Source organism: Brachypodium distachyon, chromosome 1 (genome assembly GCF_000005505.3).
Source record: "Brachypodium distachyon strain Bd21 chromosome 1, Brachypodium_distachyon_v3.0, whole genome shotgun sequence".
Taxonomy (NCBI): domain Eukaryota; kingdom Viridiplantae; phylum Streptophyta; class Magnoliopsida; order Poales; family Poaceae; genus Brachypodium; species Brachypodium distachyon.
The window spans coordinates 60,190,846-60,204,775 of NC_016131.3; the positions used below are offsets into that span (position 1 = coordinate 60,190,846).

At 43.8% G+C, this 13,930-nt stretch overlaps 2 protein-coding genes across 2 annotated transcripts; both read left to right on the plus strand.

Annotated features, from left to right (window-relative positions):
• Window positions 1-83: 83 nt before the first annotated feature.
• Window positions 84-7,409, plus strand: LOC100845726 (serine carboxypeptidase-like 51). Its single transcript, XM_014901681.2, has 12 exons — window positions 84-412; window positions 514-608; window positions 684-791; window positions 939-1,226; window positions 1,333-1,400; window positions 1,496-1,601; window positions 1,688-1,863; window positions 1,975-2,095; window positions 2,809-2,861; window positions 3,585-3,717; window positions 6,906-7,009; window positions 7,177-7,409. Exons 1-11 carry the CDS (start codon window positions 286-288, stop codon window positions 6,981-6,983), a joined length of 1,353 nt encoding a protein of 450 aa, XP_014757167.1. The 5' UTR covers window positions 84-285; the 3' UTR covers window positions 6,984-7,009; window positions 7,177-7,409.
• Window positions 7,410-7,659: 250 nt separating this feature from the next.
• LOC100846339 lies at window positions 7,660-13,405 on the plus strand. The gene is made up of 2 exons (XM_003557726.4): window positions 7,660-11,211; window positions 13,028-13,405. Exon 1 carries the CDS (start codon window positions 9,642-9,644, stop codon window positions 10,815-10,817), a length of 1,176 nt encoding a protein of 391 aa, XP_003557774.1. The 5' UTR covers window positions 7,660-9,641; the 3' UTR covers window positions 10,818-11,211; window positions 13,028-13,405.
• Window positions 13,406-13,930: the final 525 nt, after the last annotated feature.

The following is a 13,930-nucleotide window of genomic DNA, read 5'->3' on the forward strand; positions in this document are numbered from 1 at the left end:
GTGTCTCCTAAGAGACTATCGCAATCATGGCCAATGCAGAGCAAAATATATACTAACATGCACCTTACACTTCAAAAATTGTTCACAAGAATCGAAAACGTACGCACAGGGATGTACGCATTATCCATTTTTGACAATCAAGCAAAGCGTACAAGTTTGTTAGTACTGCACTACTAGTCTCGGTACTTTTGGCTGGAAGACCTATTTATAGCATGTCATGCAGTCGGTACGAACGAACAGAGCGATAGTTTCGTGTGCCTCTGCCTCCTCTGCTCTGCTCTGCCAATGGAGTCCCGTGCTGTTGCTCTCTTGTTCTGCCTGCTCTGCGTGTCTCTTCTTCGCGCCGCACATGCCACCACCTTCGGAACCTCCGACGGCACGGAGCGCTGGGGATACGTGCAAGTCCGTCCGAGTAAGTTGGAAACTCTGACCTGTTCTGGTGGTACTAGGCGGGCGCGGGCATTCCTCTTCCCTGGCTCGCTGATGCTTCTTGAATGCGTGTGTTTCTTGCAGAGGCTCACCTGTTCTGGTGGTACTACAAGAGCCCCCATAGGGTGTCTACGCCGACCAAGCCATGGCCAACCGTCCTCTGGCTGCAGGGAGGCCCGGTAACATCTCTGAATCTCATCCCAATCGAACTTGGCTATCCTAAGCAATCTTGTTCATCAATCCTTTTTCCTCAGGGAGCGTCAGGGGTCGGGCTCGGCAACTTCCTGGAGGTCGGCCCGCTTGATGGCAACCTGAAGCCACGCAACTCGACGTGGCTGCAAAAGGCCGACCTCATCTTCGTGGTCAGAAAGAAAAACCAAGCTGCTACTATTTACTCCAGTTTCAAAAACACGATGAAGAAATAAGCTGCTATATATGTCTCTGCTTCTTTTGTCACTGGAGTGGAGTAGTACAGTTTTGTTGAATTGAGCTTCGCTGCTGCGTGCTAGGACAACCCGGTCGGGGTCGGGTACAGCTACGTGGAGGAGGATGGCCTGCTGGTGACGACCGACCTGCAGGCGGCGGCTGACATGACCACGCTCCTCAAGGCGCTCGTCCATCAGGAGATGCCCACGCTGCAGAGCAGCCCGCTGTTCCTCGTCGGGGAGTCGTACGGCGGCAAGTACGCCGCCACGCTCGGCGTCTCCGTCGTCAGGGCCGTCAAGGCCGGCGAGCTCAGGCTGACGCTCGGAGGCGTGGCTCTCGGAGATAGCTGGATCTCGCCCGAGGATTTCGCGGTATAAAATTAAGAACCTCGCAATTCTTTCAGAGACTCTGACCCGTGCATGGATGCATGTTGTTTGGAGAATTAACTGGCACGGTGCACTCATGCATGCAATGCAGGCTTCGTATGGATCGCTGCTGCTGGACGTGTCGAGGCTGGACAGCAACGGCGCGGAGCACGCAAACAAGTATGTACTGTGTACCTTAATTCCTGTGCTGTAATGCTGTTCCCTGTTAATTTGCAGCATGTTTGCAACTGAGTACTGTGCAATATATGCATCAGGGAAGCGCAGGTGGTGAGGCAGCAGGTTGCGGCGGGGCAGTTCAGGCCGGCACAGTCCACGCTCAACAGGATGCTCAACTGGATCGTCGTCAACAGCGGCCACGTGGTAAGTAAATCCAGCTAGCTTGTCTATACATATATACATGCAGCTCCTCTTTCGATCGTCTTGTTAAATTCATTGCATGCATGTAGGATGTGTACAACTTCTTGCTGGACGCCGGGATGGACCCGGTCGCGGACGATCCTAGCTCTGCGCTCGAGTACTCCAGGTACCTAGCAGAGAGCAAGCTGTCCGTAGGGGACTCCATCCAGGGCGCCATGAATGGTGCCATCAAGCAAAAGCTCAAGATCATCCCCAAAGACGTTGTGTAAGCTATAGCTAGCGATCGACTCTCCTATATAGTATGATTTTTTTTTCTTTATAAAACACAAGGTCTAGTTCAGGAATGAGAGCGTTTCCGAAATCAATTAAAATGCAGATGGAAGGCGCAATCCTACACGGTGTACTACGCACTGATCAACGATTTCATGAAGCCTAGGATTCAAGAGGTCGATGAGCTCCTGTCGTATGGTGTCAACGTCACGGTGTACAATGGCCAGGTGACTGATTACATTACATGATTAGTAAGTACGGAGTACTATCTATATATAAATAATAAGCAGATTGCCCTACTGGTGCTAGCTGATCATCACTTCCTCCATTTCCTATATGCTGCCTATATAGTCCTTAATTTCATTTCCAATTAGATTCCATTTTAAAAACTCCAGACAATATATTTCATAAACAGTGTCCAGTACTAGTCAAAAGTGCATATACTAGGTATGTGCAGAGTGCAGTAACATTTCCAAGACTTGCGGATATTGTGGTGTGGAAGTTGTAGGTAGATGGCTAGATTCACTCTCAACATGGCAAAGGCAGCAGGGATAGAACCTATCACCACGCACATGGTTTGCTGCTTCGGTTCAACTCTCAAACATCAGCGAGCTGCCTCTTTTTCGTCCGTTTCTTCCGGCTTGTTTGACATATAGCCAAGCCAAAAATCGATGACATGTTCTTCAAACCATCGCAAGCCTGGATATTTGTCTGCTTCCAAACTAGAGACTTTTATTTTTCCTTCTTGGAGTGTCCTGTACGTTAGAACATGCAAATCTGGATTGTTGGCTGAAAACTAGGAAGATGGATGTTTGACTAGCGAAATGCTTTGTTAACATGTGTAGCTCAAATTATTCCTAAAACTATTATTTCAAGTATTGTATTCAGTATCCTTGCAAGAATGTACCAAACTATCAGTAAAATTTGTTTCTATCTGCAGCTCGATGTAATCTGCTCGGCGGTCGGCGCGGAAGCGTGGGTCCAGAAGCTCAAGTAAGCGTTTCTGGTCTCCAGTGTCCCTTTCAAATTTCGCTTAATTTTGTTTCGAAAATGGAAGTTATATTGCCCGGACGCATGTATCATAGATGCACACATCTATTGATTAGCAGCACATGTGCCAAATATCAAATTACTGTAAAAAGATATTTAAATATCAAATTCAGATAGGGTGCGCTGTGCGCAGCCCCAAAGACATAGAAAGAAGGAAAGATGTCAAAGACGGTGTAAATAACCATTTGAGAACAAAACCATCCCCAGAACCACCGCTTAGAACATTCATAGTATGATCCAACTTTCATGATGACTCCGTAGCTAAAAAGAAGTCTGCATACATTTTCCGAGGCAAGAGATAAATGATACGAGTATAATTTTCAATTTGCATTTCCATTAAGTTGGTACACTGCTACATACTTACAAACAGGAAAGAGAAATGAAACTATCATAGGTTGCGAACAAAGCAAAAGTCAGATAAACGTAAACCGGTGATGTCATGAACTTATAAATGTTATTGAGATGTACTTGCCAACGCTACCAAAGTTCAGCTATCTTTTTTAGTCCAAAGAAGTCGATATCTCTGATGAGATGCAAGAAATATACCCCCTCCGGTCCAAAATAAGTGTCACAGGTTTGAACTAAGTCAGGCTAAAATTTAGCTGAATTGAACATTCAAGGGGATCGATCACTGAACTCCTCGTTTTGTTGTTTTGTGTGTTTCAGATGGGATGGCCTGAATAACTTCTTGAGCTTGCCAAGGCGCCCTCTGTACTGTGACTCTGCCCAAACTACCAAGGGCTTTGTAAAATCTTACAAGAACCTGCATTTCTACTGGATCCTCGGAGCAGGCCACTTTGTAAGTGATCCTTGGTTTTCCTTCTCTTTTCTTTAATTCAACTAGCACGTGACCCGAATTGCAGAAAAACATCTTTACCTATCTTTAGAGCATCTCTAATAGATGATGTATAATAGTGTATAACCTTTTTTAAGGCATTTGGAGGCAAAAACGTTGCTCCAAGGGGTGCCCTATCCCTATATGGGGATGTATACCTTTTAGGGCAGCCCTATATTTGACCCCAAGTGATGCAAATATAGGGCACCACAGCCGTGCCCTAAAACAATTTTTCGGCCACGCGCAGCTCAACCGCCAACTGAAACTTTATCTCACATCTCCCCACCGTTGAATTTTATGTTCAGTGCCCTATTTTACATCATCTGCTATGGAAAAAATAATTATGGTGTCCTGAAACCAACATTTTTGTGCCCTAAAACTTTTTAGGAGTGCCCTATTATACATCATCGATTAGAGATGCTCTTAGTGTTTTGCTTACACATAGGCTGGAAAGGGGAAATTGCACCGGGTGCACCAACAATGTCCAAGATGAAAATTGTATTCAAGAAATTGCTTGAAATGGCAAATTAATTTTGCATGCATGTGTTTGAATCCTTCATATGTTAATTTGTTTATAAGACAAACAGATTTTGCACGTTTGTAGAGTAGCACACCTCCAACATATGTTTTTTTTTTAAGATTTTTAACTTCTAAATATGGTTTTTGTGGAGTATGCACGGTTTGCACCATAAGAGTGGTTTACGCTCCCTTCATCTATACTATGCCATACATTATAATCATTGACTTGAACAAGAGGAGAAATGAAAAAAATATTTTATAATTAAGAGACGATCCCTTCATAAAAATATAAAACTGTTTCTTATTTTACTAGATTTCATCTCATCACCCGAATTTAATTAATTAATTTAAGAGTGAATTCTTTTTTGACCTCCAAGTTTCACTTTTTTGACAGTTTTGACCCCATTTAGTGAGATTTCAGTTTTTTGTCCCATTTAGCAAAACTTGTGCCACTAATGACCCCATTTATTTATTTTGCACATGTCATAATTTGATTTGATATATTTTATACTCTGAATATATTAATAGCTATTTACTATACATAAATTAGATCATGTAGTGATTAGTGTAAGTTGGGAAGAGGAAGAGGAAGATTGAGGTAATTGAATCTGTATTGATCTCATGAGTTGGTATCTATAGATCCTATAGAGTTGAATCTCACTCAATGTATTTAATTTAGGAAGCTGCACGTGCACAGCTCCTGGCCCAACACAAAGAATTCATGTTTCCCACCCCATCCCGTCATTTCCTGTCTTCGTCCGTTGCAGCTGGATCAGCACGGACCGGCGCCCTCTTCTCGCCAGCGGAACAACGCTGCTCTCCTCTGGCCATCGGAACAGACCCGCCGAGGCCCAAACCCGCCACCGCCTTCCGGCCCCTGGCCGGCGCCGTCGCCGCTCGATGCCCGACCACTGACGCACTCTGGTCGATGGACGGATGGAATGAAGCCGTCGTGCCCGTGTCCCCCGATGCCGTACCGAGGTCCTGGCGCCCCGAGGTCCGGCCGCCCCCTTCTCCCCCGAATCCTTCTCCCTGCCTCACCGCTCTGAGCTCCCAATCTGTGGCCGCCGCCGCTCGATCTCTGGCCACCGGCTCGGCCGCCCTCCTCTGACCGGTGGAACGAAGCCGTCGTGTCCCCCGACGCTGCCCTGAGGTCCTGCCGCCCCATGCTCCCTCGCGCCTGAGGTCCCGCCGCCGCCGCATCCTCAGGCCGGTTGAACGAAGCCGTCGTGCGCGTGCCCACGAAGACGAAGGCATTTCTGGCCCAACGATGCGCCTCCAGCGTCCAGTGGCCTCCTAATTGATCTTCATGCTCAATTCCTAGCAGCCCAGCCCACTTAGGCCTACATAAATAATCTGTTAGCATTTATAATGACGGTTGGGCCTTGGGCTTGGACAAGACAGCACCCAGCACGAGTTTTTCCGATCGAATGAATCGAATCCCTTCCTAAAAAAAAAGAATGAATCGATTCCCTTTTCTCAAAAAAAGAAAAGAATGAATCGATTCCCTACTTTCCCATCTGTATATAGTACTCCCTCCGTTTCAAAATACTTGTCGTGGTTTCAGTATAAATTTGTACTAAAATCACGACAAGTATTTAGGAACGGAGAGAGTATCAGGTAAATCCATACCTCCTCTCAAAAAAAAATTTAAATCCTTTTTACTTTCATTTTGCTTCTGCAGAAGACCCACAATTGATTCTGCATCTGCAAGGATTGGAATCATTTAGATAAACTTCAAAATCCTATATTTTGTAAACTACCATCAATTATTATTCGGATCCTTCTCCGATTTAGCTGTTGAAGCATTTTGATGTAAGGGAGAAAAAGTGAGGCTATTGGTATATATACAATGTCTTAGGTGTCGAACTTCAGTGAAAAATCCATCATCTGCATCGAAAACAACTCTTAACATGTTCTATATTTTTGTGATTGTTTTTCACTAAGGAGCATATCTAAGTTTCCACAGCAATGCGCGGGGAATCATCTAATTTATACAGAATACAAAGGGCACATGGGGCACATCTAGTGCGCACGGTGAGTTGCAGCCATGATCTCACGTACAGGAAAACTGGGATCATGTGTTGACAAAGGGCAAACTGCTATAGACCTAGTCTTGTACGCTAACGAGTATCAATTCATCTTCACTTCCATATTTAAATGGTCATGGATAAATGGAAACTAAAAAAATTAGATAACCAATACAGTACACCATAATAACAGAAATACTAGCTTAGAACATTAATTTAATATATAATCAAACAATCCATTTGGAATCCTTACATACACATAGAGGGAATTCAGGCAAAAATCTTAAATGGGGTCATTAGTGGCACAAGTTTTGCAAAATAGGGTAAAAAAGGAAAATCCCACTGAATGGGGTCAAAGCTGTCAAAAAAGAAAAACTTGGAGGTGAAAAATGGAATTCACTCTTAATTTAATCATATATGTTTTTACATTCATGCGGGCATTAATTGCAACATTGTACTAAGGGATTACCTAATGTATAATATGTCTTAGGGTTGTCTTCTATAAATGGCATAGAGCACATAAGAAAAAAGATACTCTTATCTACCACTGTGCATGTCCTTATTGTTTGAGCCATGCTTCGATTTTTCCCAAACTATACACAGGTGCCTGTTGACCAACCTTGCGTTGCACTTGACATGATTGGCAACATAACGGAGTCTCCAGCGATCTATCGCCCGTAGAAGTGGGCATCAGCAAAACTAAACTGGTAATGAAGATATATAATGTTGCATGTATATACTAAGGATGTTGCATATATGTGCTATTTGACATTCATACAATTTACTTCTTTTGAAATATACATTAACCAATTCATTTAGCAATCGGATGCCTTTCCATAAATTTGGTTTAGTTATTCTGTTCCACTATTTTCAGGTGCGCTCAACTTTGCTCAATGGAAAGTCATGCTTTATTTTCTATTACAAGACTGAACAATGATCTTAAAGAAAATTTATCATGCTTCATAACATTTAGCCTTCCACTTTTGCTCAATTGATTTCTCAGAGTAATGAGTTAGTTGTGAATATATTGTTCTGTTGTGTCATATGTGTAAAGTTCGGAATTGTGTGTCATATGTTTTCTCCCGAAAAGAATTGTGTGTCATGGAAGCCCGTGTCTCCACGCTGGGTTGTAGGGACCGAGTGCAAATCTAGTGTGATGCTCGAAGATGACTTGTATTTTTTTTTTGAAAACTTTTATCTTACAGAATACCAAATTGTTATTACAATTCCAAATAGTCCAAAAATGGTGCATGCCCCATCAGGTAAGCGATTTGGTAGGTCTAGATAGCCCTAACAACCATTTCAACGGAGATTGAGCATGGTGGTGGTGGAAGGTTGTAGCCACAACCACAAAAATACTCGCCATACAACCCGATTCATCAGGCATTCAAAGAACAGATACTGAATTGTCTCCTCCTGATCGCAAAAGTAGCACAATCTGTTGCCCATTTGTGTTTTGCCAAGTTATTCTTAGTGAGGACCACCCCATAACAAAAAATATCACACAAAGATCTTGATTTCTTAAGGGTAATTTAAGTCTTCCAAAATATTTTCTTGTGAAAATGGCAATTAGTATTAACCATTGTGGCCCCGCTACACATAGACTTAACTGTGAATTATCTCAACTGATGTAATGTCTAACGAAAAGAGTCTGACGGCTACCACCAAGTCTAGCTAGCATGTGATTCCAAGTGACAAGTTTCTCATCAATGATCGCCCTCCTAAAGGTGATGCTTGGTGGGGAAGTGGCCACAACTTTGGCCACCGTAACATGCTTTTTCAAGGCAATGTTGCACATGATGGGGTTATTGATCATAAGGGGAGTTGCACCCACCACACATGTTCCAAAATCGCACCCTCGTCTCATCTTTCATAGTGAAAGTTCACATGAAGAAAAGTCCTCTTGTCCGTCATAAGACCCCGCCAAAAGGGGGCAATCGATGGGCTTACCCTCGACTTGCATATTTTCTGAGTTGGGTATATTGGTTGTGCAGTAGCTCGTAAGCTCTGAAAAATCTTTTGATGCTATCACTCACATTTCATGTGTCATCATGCATGCATATGTGTATATTTACTTGGGTAATAAATACATGACATGCGTGCGAAGAAGTATGTATTGGCTGGTGTGTAGCAAGCTGTCACCACGAACATTCTAGCTTGCAAAGATCTAAGTAACACATGTTCTTCAATGCTCACGTATGAACAAGCATAGGACAGCTAGATACTTCAATATCTAGTTGAGCATATTTGCACAAGATTGGACTTGGTGTTCTTGTGTTTAGTCAAGAAGAATGACAATGAAAAATCAACTTGCTCATCGAACGGAAACTAGCAAGGAGATAGATTGACACACCGTCGCCGGGAGAGCAATTCGTGGCAATAGCGTGCGTGTTGTGAAACTGAGAGTTGTTCGATCACACTTGCCAATCACACCATTCGATCAACCACAACAACACATTTTACAATCATCAAAAAGAACAAAAGGTTTAGCGAGAAACACTTATGGCCTTTTCTGTATTGATACTTCGTGTTGTTTGCACAAGATGAGCTCTCTTTTGTTTGTTTTTGTTTTTACCCTCTTACCAAAACTCTCTTCAAGGAAGGCTATATATGTGCAATTTGCAGTCTTTTTTTTATTGGAGAAAAAAAAGTCTTGCTCCACAAGATGGTTTAGGTTCCTTGCACAAGAAGTTTGTTTGACTTCTCTCGTATTGGTTAGGAAACAAACATATCCAAGTTAATTTGCTCCGTGAATAAGATGGTTGCATTTCTCTCTAGCCGCCACACAACTATACTGGTTCTACACTCTAGATCTTTCTCAACTTCTCTTCATGCTCCACAAGGCCACACTCCATCGGTGACATTTTGCAATCAATCTTTCTATGATACCTCGGTGTAAATTGACGTTGTACTGTTTTTAATGATACTGTATGTCGTTCTCCTATGAGCTTATGCTCGTTTGTGCCACCCTCTCATACATGTCTGCATATGCACGACAAATAAAAACTGAGTTGCGGTCACTTATTTTGTCTAGTTCGTGGTTTTTTTCTTTACCCATAACAGTAAAATGATGCCAAAAATAACTGTATGACATGAATTCAGAAAGAAGTTTCCGAACTTGCATGCCATTTACTGTAGTATCCGAAAGAGTAATTTGCTGATATTGTAGCTTTGATGTCTAACATCTTCCGATACGAAGGAAACAAGTAAATGCTTCTGTAAATGCGTCCGTTTCCGTGAATCGCTGCTTCTTTTAGGTAGTCCAGACTCCAGACCATAAAGTCCTCGCCAAATCACCCAAAGAGGCAAGGCAAAGGGAAGAACATTTCCCCCAAAACCATGGACTATTCTGCCGGCGCCGGTGGGAGTGGGGGCGGCGGAGGCTCCGGCGGTAGGGCGCAGGCGGAGCGATGGCTGGAGATTGCGGCGAAGCTTCTCGCCGCGCGCGACCTCGTCGGCTGCAAGCGCTTCGCCGAGCGCGCGGTGGAGGCAGATCCGCTCCTCCCCGGCGCCGACGAGCTCCTCGCCATCGCTGACGTCCTCCTCGCCTCCCAGACCATGCACCCCTCCGGTCAACCCGACCCGTTCGCTGTCCTCCAGGTGCCCTCCAACACCTCGGACCACGGCGCCGTCTCCCGTGCCTTCCGCCGGCTCGCGCTCCTCCTCCAACCCCGCAACCCCCACCCTGGTGCGGACGTCGCCCTCCGCATCGTCCACGACGCCTACGGTCTCCTCTCTGATCCATCACGCCGCACACCGCTTTCAGCAGCTCCCTCTCAGCCTGCCACTGTCGCGCCTGCATCAGCGGTGGACTTCTGGACGGCGTGCCCGTTCTGCTGCTATGTCCACCAGTACCCGCGCGAGGTGGTCGGCCGCGCGCTCAAGTGCCCAAACGAGTCTTGCCGCCGGGGATTCGTGGCTGCTGAGATCCCTACCCCGCCGACCATCGTGCCGGGTACTGAGATGTACCACTGCGCTTGGGGCTTCTTCCCTCTTGGCTTTCCCAATGCGGCGGACTTGGGTGGCAACTGGAAGCCATTTTACAAGGTGTTCCCTTGGAACAATGCGCCAAGTGGTGGGAGCGCCACTGGTAGGAGCTATGTGAACCGTGGTGGCGGCAGCAATGACCGTCAGCCACAGAATGGGAGTGCTCGTGGTGGATCATCCAGAGGCAGGGGCAAGAAGACAACCGCTCGCAAGAAGGTTGCGGCAGGGCTCCGAAGGCGTTCTTTTGGTGGTGGCGTGGAGAGTGGCATTGATGCATCGATGCTTGGACAGGAGGATGGATGGGCTGAGGAGGGGGGAGGTGACCGGCCGGAAGAGGTGAGAGGGATCAACATAAATGAGGAGGCACAGGCTACAGAGGGTAATAGAAGGCAAAATGTCACTGGAGGGGTTGAGGACTTGGGCAACTTCCATTTGGATGTTGATCCAACTGAGGATATATTAGGGAATCTGGGGAATTTGCACAACCTGCCATTCTTGAGGGTGGATAACCTTGGGAGGATGCTGTAACTGTTGCCATGGCTTGTTGTGGTGCTGAATTATTCCATGATTAGCAGGGTCAGAACTTGGAACAGATGTTTCATGGTGTGCCCTTAATGTTCTTGTTGTAGCTCTTGTTATTGTACTGTTATCTCATCTTGTAGTATTAGTAGTGTACTTTGTGGTTGTTGTACTTAGGTAGCAGTGGAGTCGTTCCATTCAGGGTGCCATATGAACTCTGTGACTTTGTGCTATCTCCATATTAGTTGGTATATGTACCTTGTCTTTGGCAGACAAACATGTGGGGTTTTCTTGTGATGGAAATAATGCTTCATCGGTCAAGGATAGTTTGATCGGCTTTGCTTGTCATCCCACTTTGGTTTCTTGAAGAGTCGATAATGGCAAAAGAAGTCTCTGAGAGCAAGTAAGTTAGGCTGTCTCTTCTTTCTGAATATTGTTTTTGTTACAAAGGCATGTAGAGCTATATGATTGACTTGGTAATGATAAGTGTCATTTGACTATGGTGTTGAAATTTAGTGATTTTTAATATGCTTGCTATTATGCTTAGGACTTCATGGATTAGGTAATGACCTCTATTTGATATGCGATTGGTTTCTGTGATCGTGATCACATAATTATTATTAGGTTCAACTATGTAATCAGTGGGTGGTTATCTTTAGTACGCAGTATTATATAATGTATGTCAAAGAAGCGCATTGGAAGAAATCTAGGATATCAATGCTGGTAGTAATCTAACAGATTAGTAACTCTTAATATACTAAAACTCCATAATACTTGTACTCTTGCAGAATTTGCATTGTAATCATCTCATGGTACATTATTGCCACCACAATGGTCTGCATCTCATGGTACATTACAGACCCAAAATGGTCTGATTTTTGGGTTAATTGGATCTATGCCACTCTCTATTCCACCGGTTGGAAATATGCCATTACAAAAACTTGATTTAGAGAAATGTCACTAACTTTCTTATACCTCTAACTATGCCATTTTGTCCACTTAAGACCAATTATTGTTCATAAAATACATTTATTTCAACGTGTAAAGCAGTATTTACCATAATACCCATATTTACAATGTTCAGCAGTACGTTTGAGTCTTCCAGGCGCCATAAATGTTCAAAACATTCAAATTTGGCCCCAATTCAAACTTCTCAGAAAATCTGTAAAAATTCAAACATTCAAGTTAGGGTCAGGATAGAGGAGCGCGTGGGGGATAATAAGAGGAAGAGGAATAGAACTGTTTGACTTGGGATGAAAAAAAAATGTTCGTATAGAGCTATGTATATATGTATTTAGACAATATACGTGATGGTATTGGACAAAATGGCATGAATAGAGGTATAAAAAAGTTAGAGTGGCATTTCTCCAAGTCAAGTTTTTGTAATGGCATATCTCCAACCGGTGGAAATTATAATGGCATAGATCCAATTAACCCCTGATTTTACTAGGATCTAGTGACTAGACCTATAAAATTTCATCATCATATAAATCTGTATGGTTTGGGTTACTTCAGTGCTGTTCCAAACTTCCAATCCCTGTGTAGTTGTTGAACCAGCCTTCATATTGTACAAAAGGTGTAAGTAGGTCTTTGGACAATCCACATTCTCTTATCATTGTTACAAACACCTTTGTCATGCAGTTCTACCTTCCTACTGACATTCTTGATTCAGCAATGAAATATGATTTCTTAGGTTGCCTTTAGATGTCGTGCATTTGAAGAATACACATGCACATACTGGAAAGCATGGATAATGATAAGAGAATGTGGAACAAGAAAACTAGTTGCCATTAAAAAACATAATGGAAGCTTTGTATGTACTACACTAGTCAACCAGAGAATCACACAGCCAAGTGGGTGCCCCTTATGTTGCCACCATTTACTGCGAACCCCATGTTAACAAAACAGTTAGTTTTACGGCAATTTGTATGATAATATTTGGAGTCAGTGTCGTAGAGGATCTTGAGAATGACATGCATTGATAACAATCAGCCTTGCCCAGGATATATCTTCTGTTAGAAAAAGGCAAATACCAAAGATCCCCTTATATGGTATTTTCATATGCAGCTTAGTTCTTGTTGATGTGATTTTAGTTAGCTGTGCATTTTATATCTGTTGGTTCCATTTTGTGATTGAAAAGGATTCTCACCTTGCATCTAATATTATCGACCAGATGGACCATTTTGACACTGGACTAAGCCATATGTTTTATCTTTCAGGTTAAAAGGAAGCCTTTCCCTCAAAGAAGAAAAAGGAGGGAAAAAAAAAGAAGGCAACCATCTTCTGCAAAGAGAAGCCAGTTGTCCCAACCACCTTTGCTGGACTGAAGTCACTTTTCTTCTGAGCTTCGGAGGAGACATGGGTTGCCTATAAACCAATTTTGTTTCTCTGTATCAACTTCTATCCCTTGGGCTCAAATAGGTATGGACGGTATGTAAAGCCCCTCCATTAGTTTGCCAAGAAATGCTTACTGCAGTTGCTACGACCCTGCATGCTATGCCAACAATTTCAGGAAGTCAGTGATGGACTGATGGATGATGGTCGTACTTGTGCTCATGTCAACTGATACATTTCAGCTTTAAATTTCCATGGCACCATTCGAGTTGTTGATCACTGGTTATATAGCTCCGCTGGTTGTTTGAGTAGTCCCTTTTAAGTTGTAGGATGCGTTTGGATCAGGCACCAAAACCAACCCTACCACCAAAATATTGTTCATCGTTGCGCCCATGGTTTTTGGCCGTTGATCACTTGTTTGGACTGTACCAATTTTGGCTCGGCCGACCTACCTTTGGCGTGTCTATATCTGATTCACCCAATGATAGGGGCAAACCGGCGGCGAAATCGTCCGCCAAAAAATTGGTCGACAGATTGTGCTGGAGAGCACACGGAACTTATCCGCCCATCTATTCATTCTTCACACCACCAAAATCAGGAGAGCATGCAGATCTGCAGCTATCACCGGCCCGTGGGATTTTGGCACGCTGCTTCCTTTCATCTTCCTCTTTGAAGCTCTCGGTGAAGATACACTTGCATGCATATTTCTCTACGCTGCAAGTTCACATGCGTGTGACTCGATCCACAAACACGGTTTTGTCCTATCTTTATCCTGATTCGTACAAGCG

Bases quoted from the DNA above. Each gene is read 5' to 3' on its own strand.
- LOC100845726 (XM_014901681.2), top strand. From the start codon at position 286: ATGGAGTCCCGTGCTGTTGCTCTCTTGTTCTGCCTGCTCTGCGTGTCT. The intron at 2,862-3,584 runs GTAAGCGTTTCT...TGTGTGTTTCAG, and splicing joins GCGTGGGTCCAGAAGCTCAA to ATGGGATGGCCTGAATAACT. The intron at 3,718-6,905 runs GTAAGTGATCCT...AACTATACACAG, and splicing joins TCCTCGGAGCAGGCCACTTT to GTGCCTGTTGACCAACCTTG.
- LOC100846339 (XM_003557726.4), top strand. From the start codon at position 9,642: ATGGACTATTCTGCCGGCGCCGGTGGGAGTGGGGGCGGCGGAGGCTCC.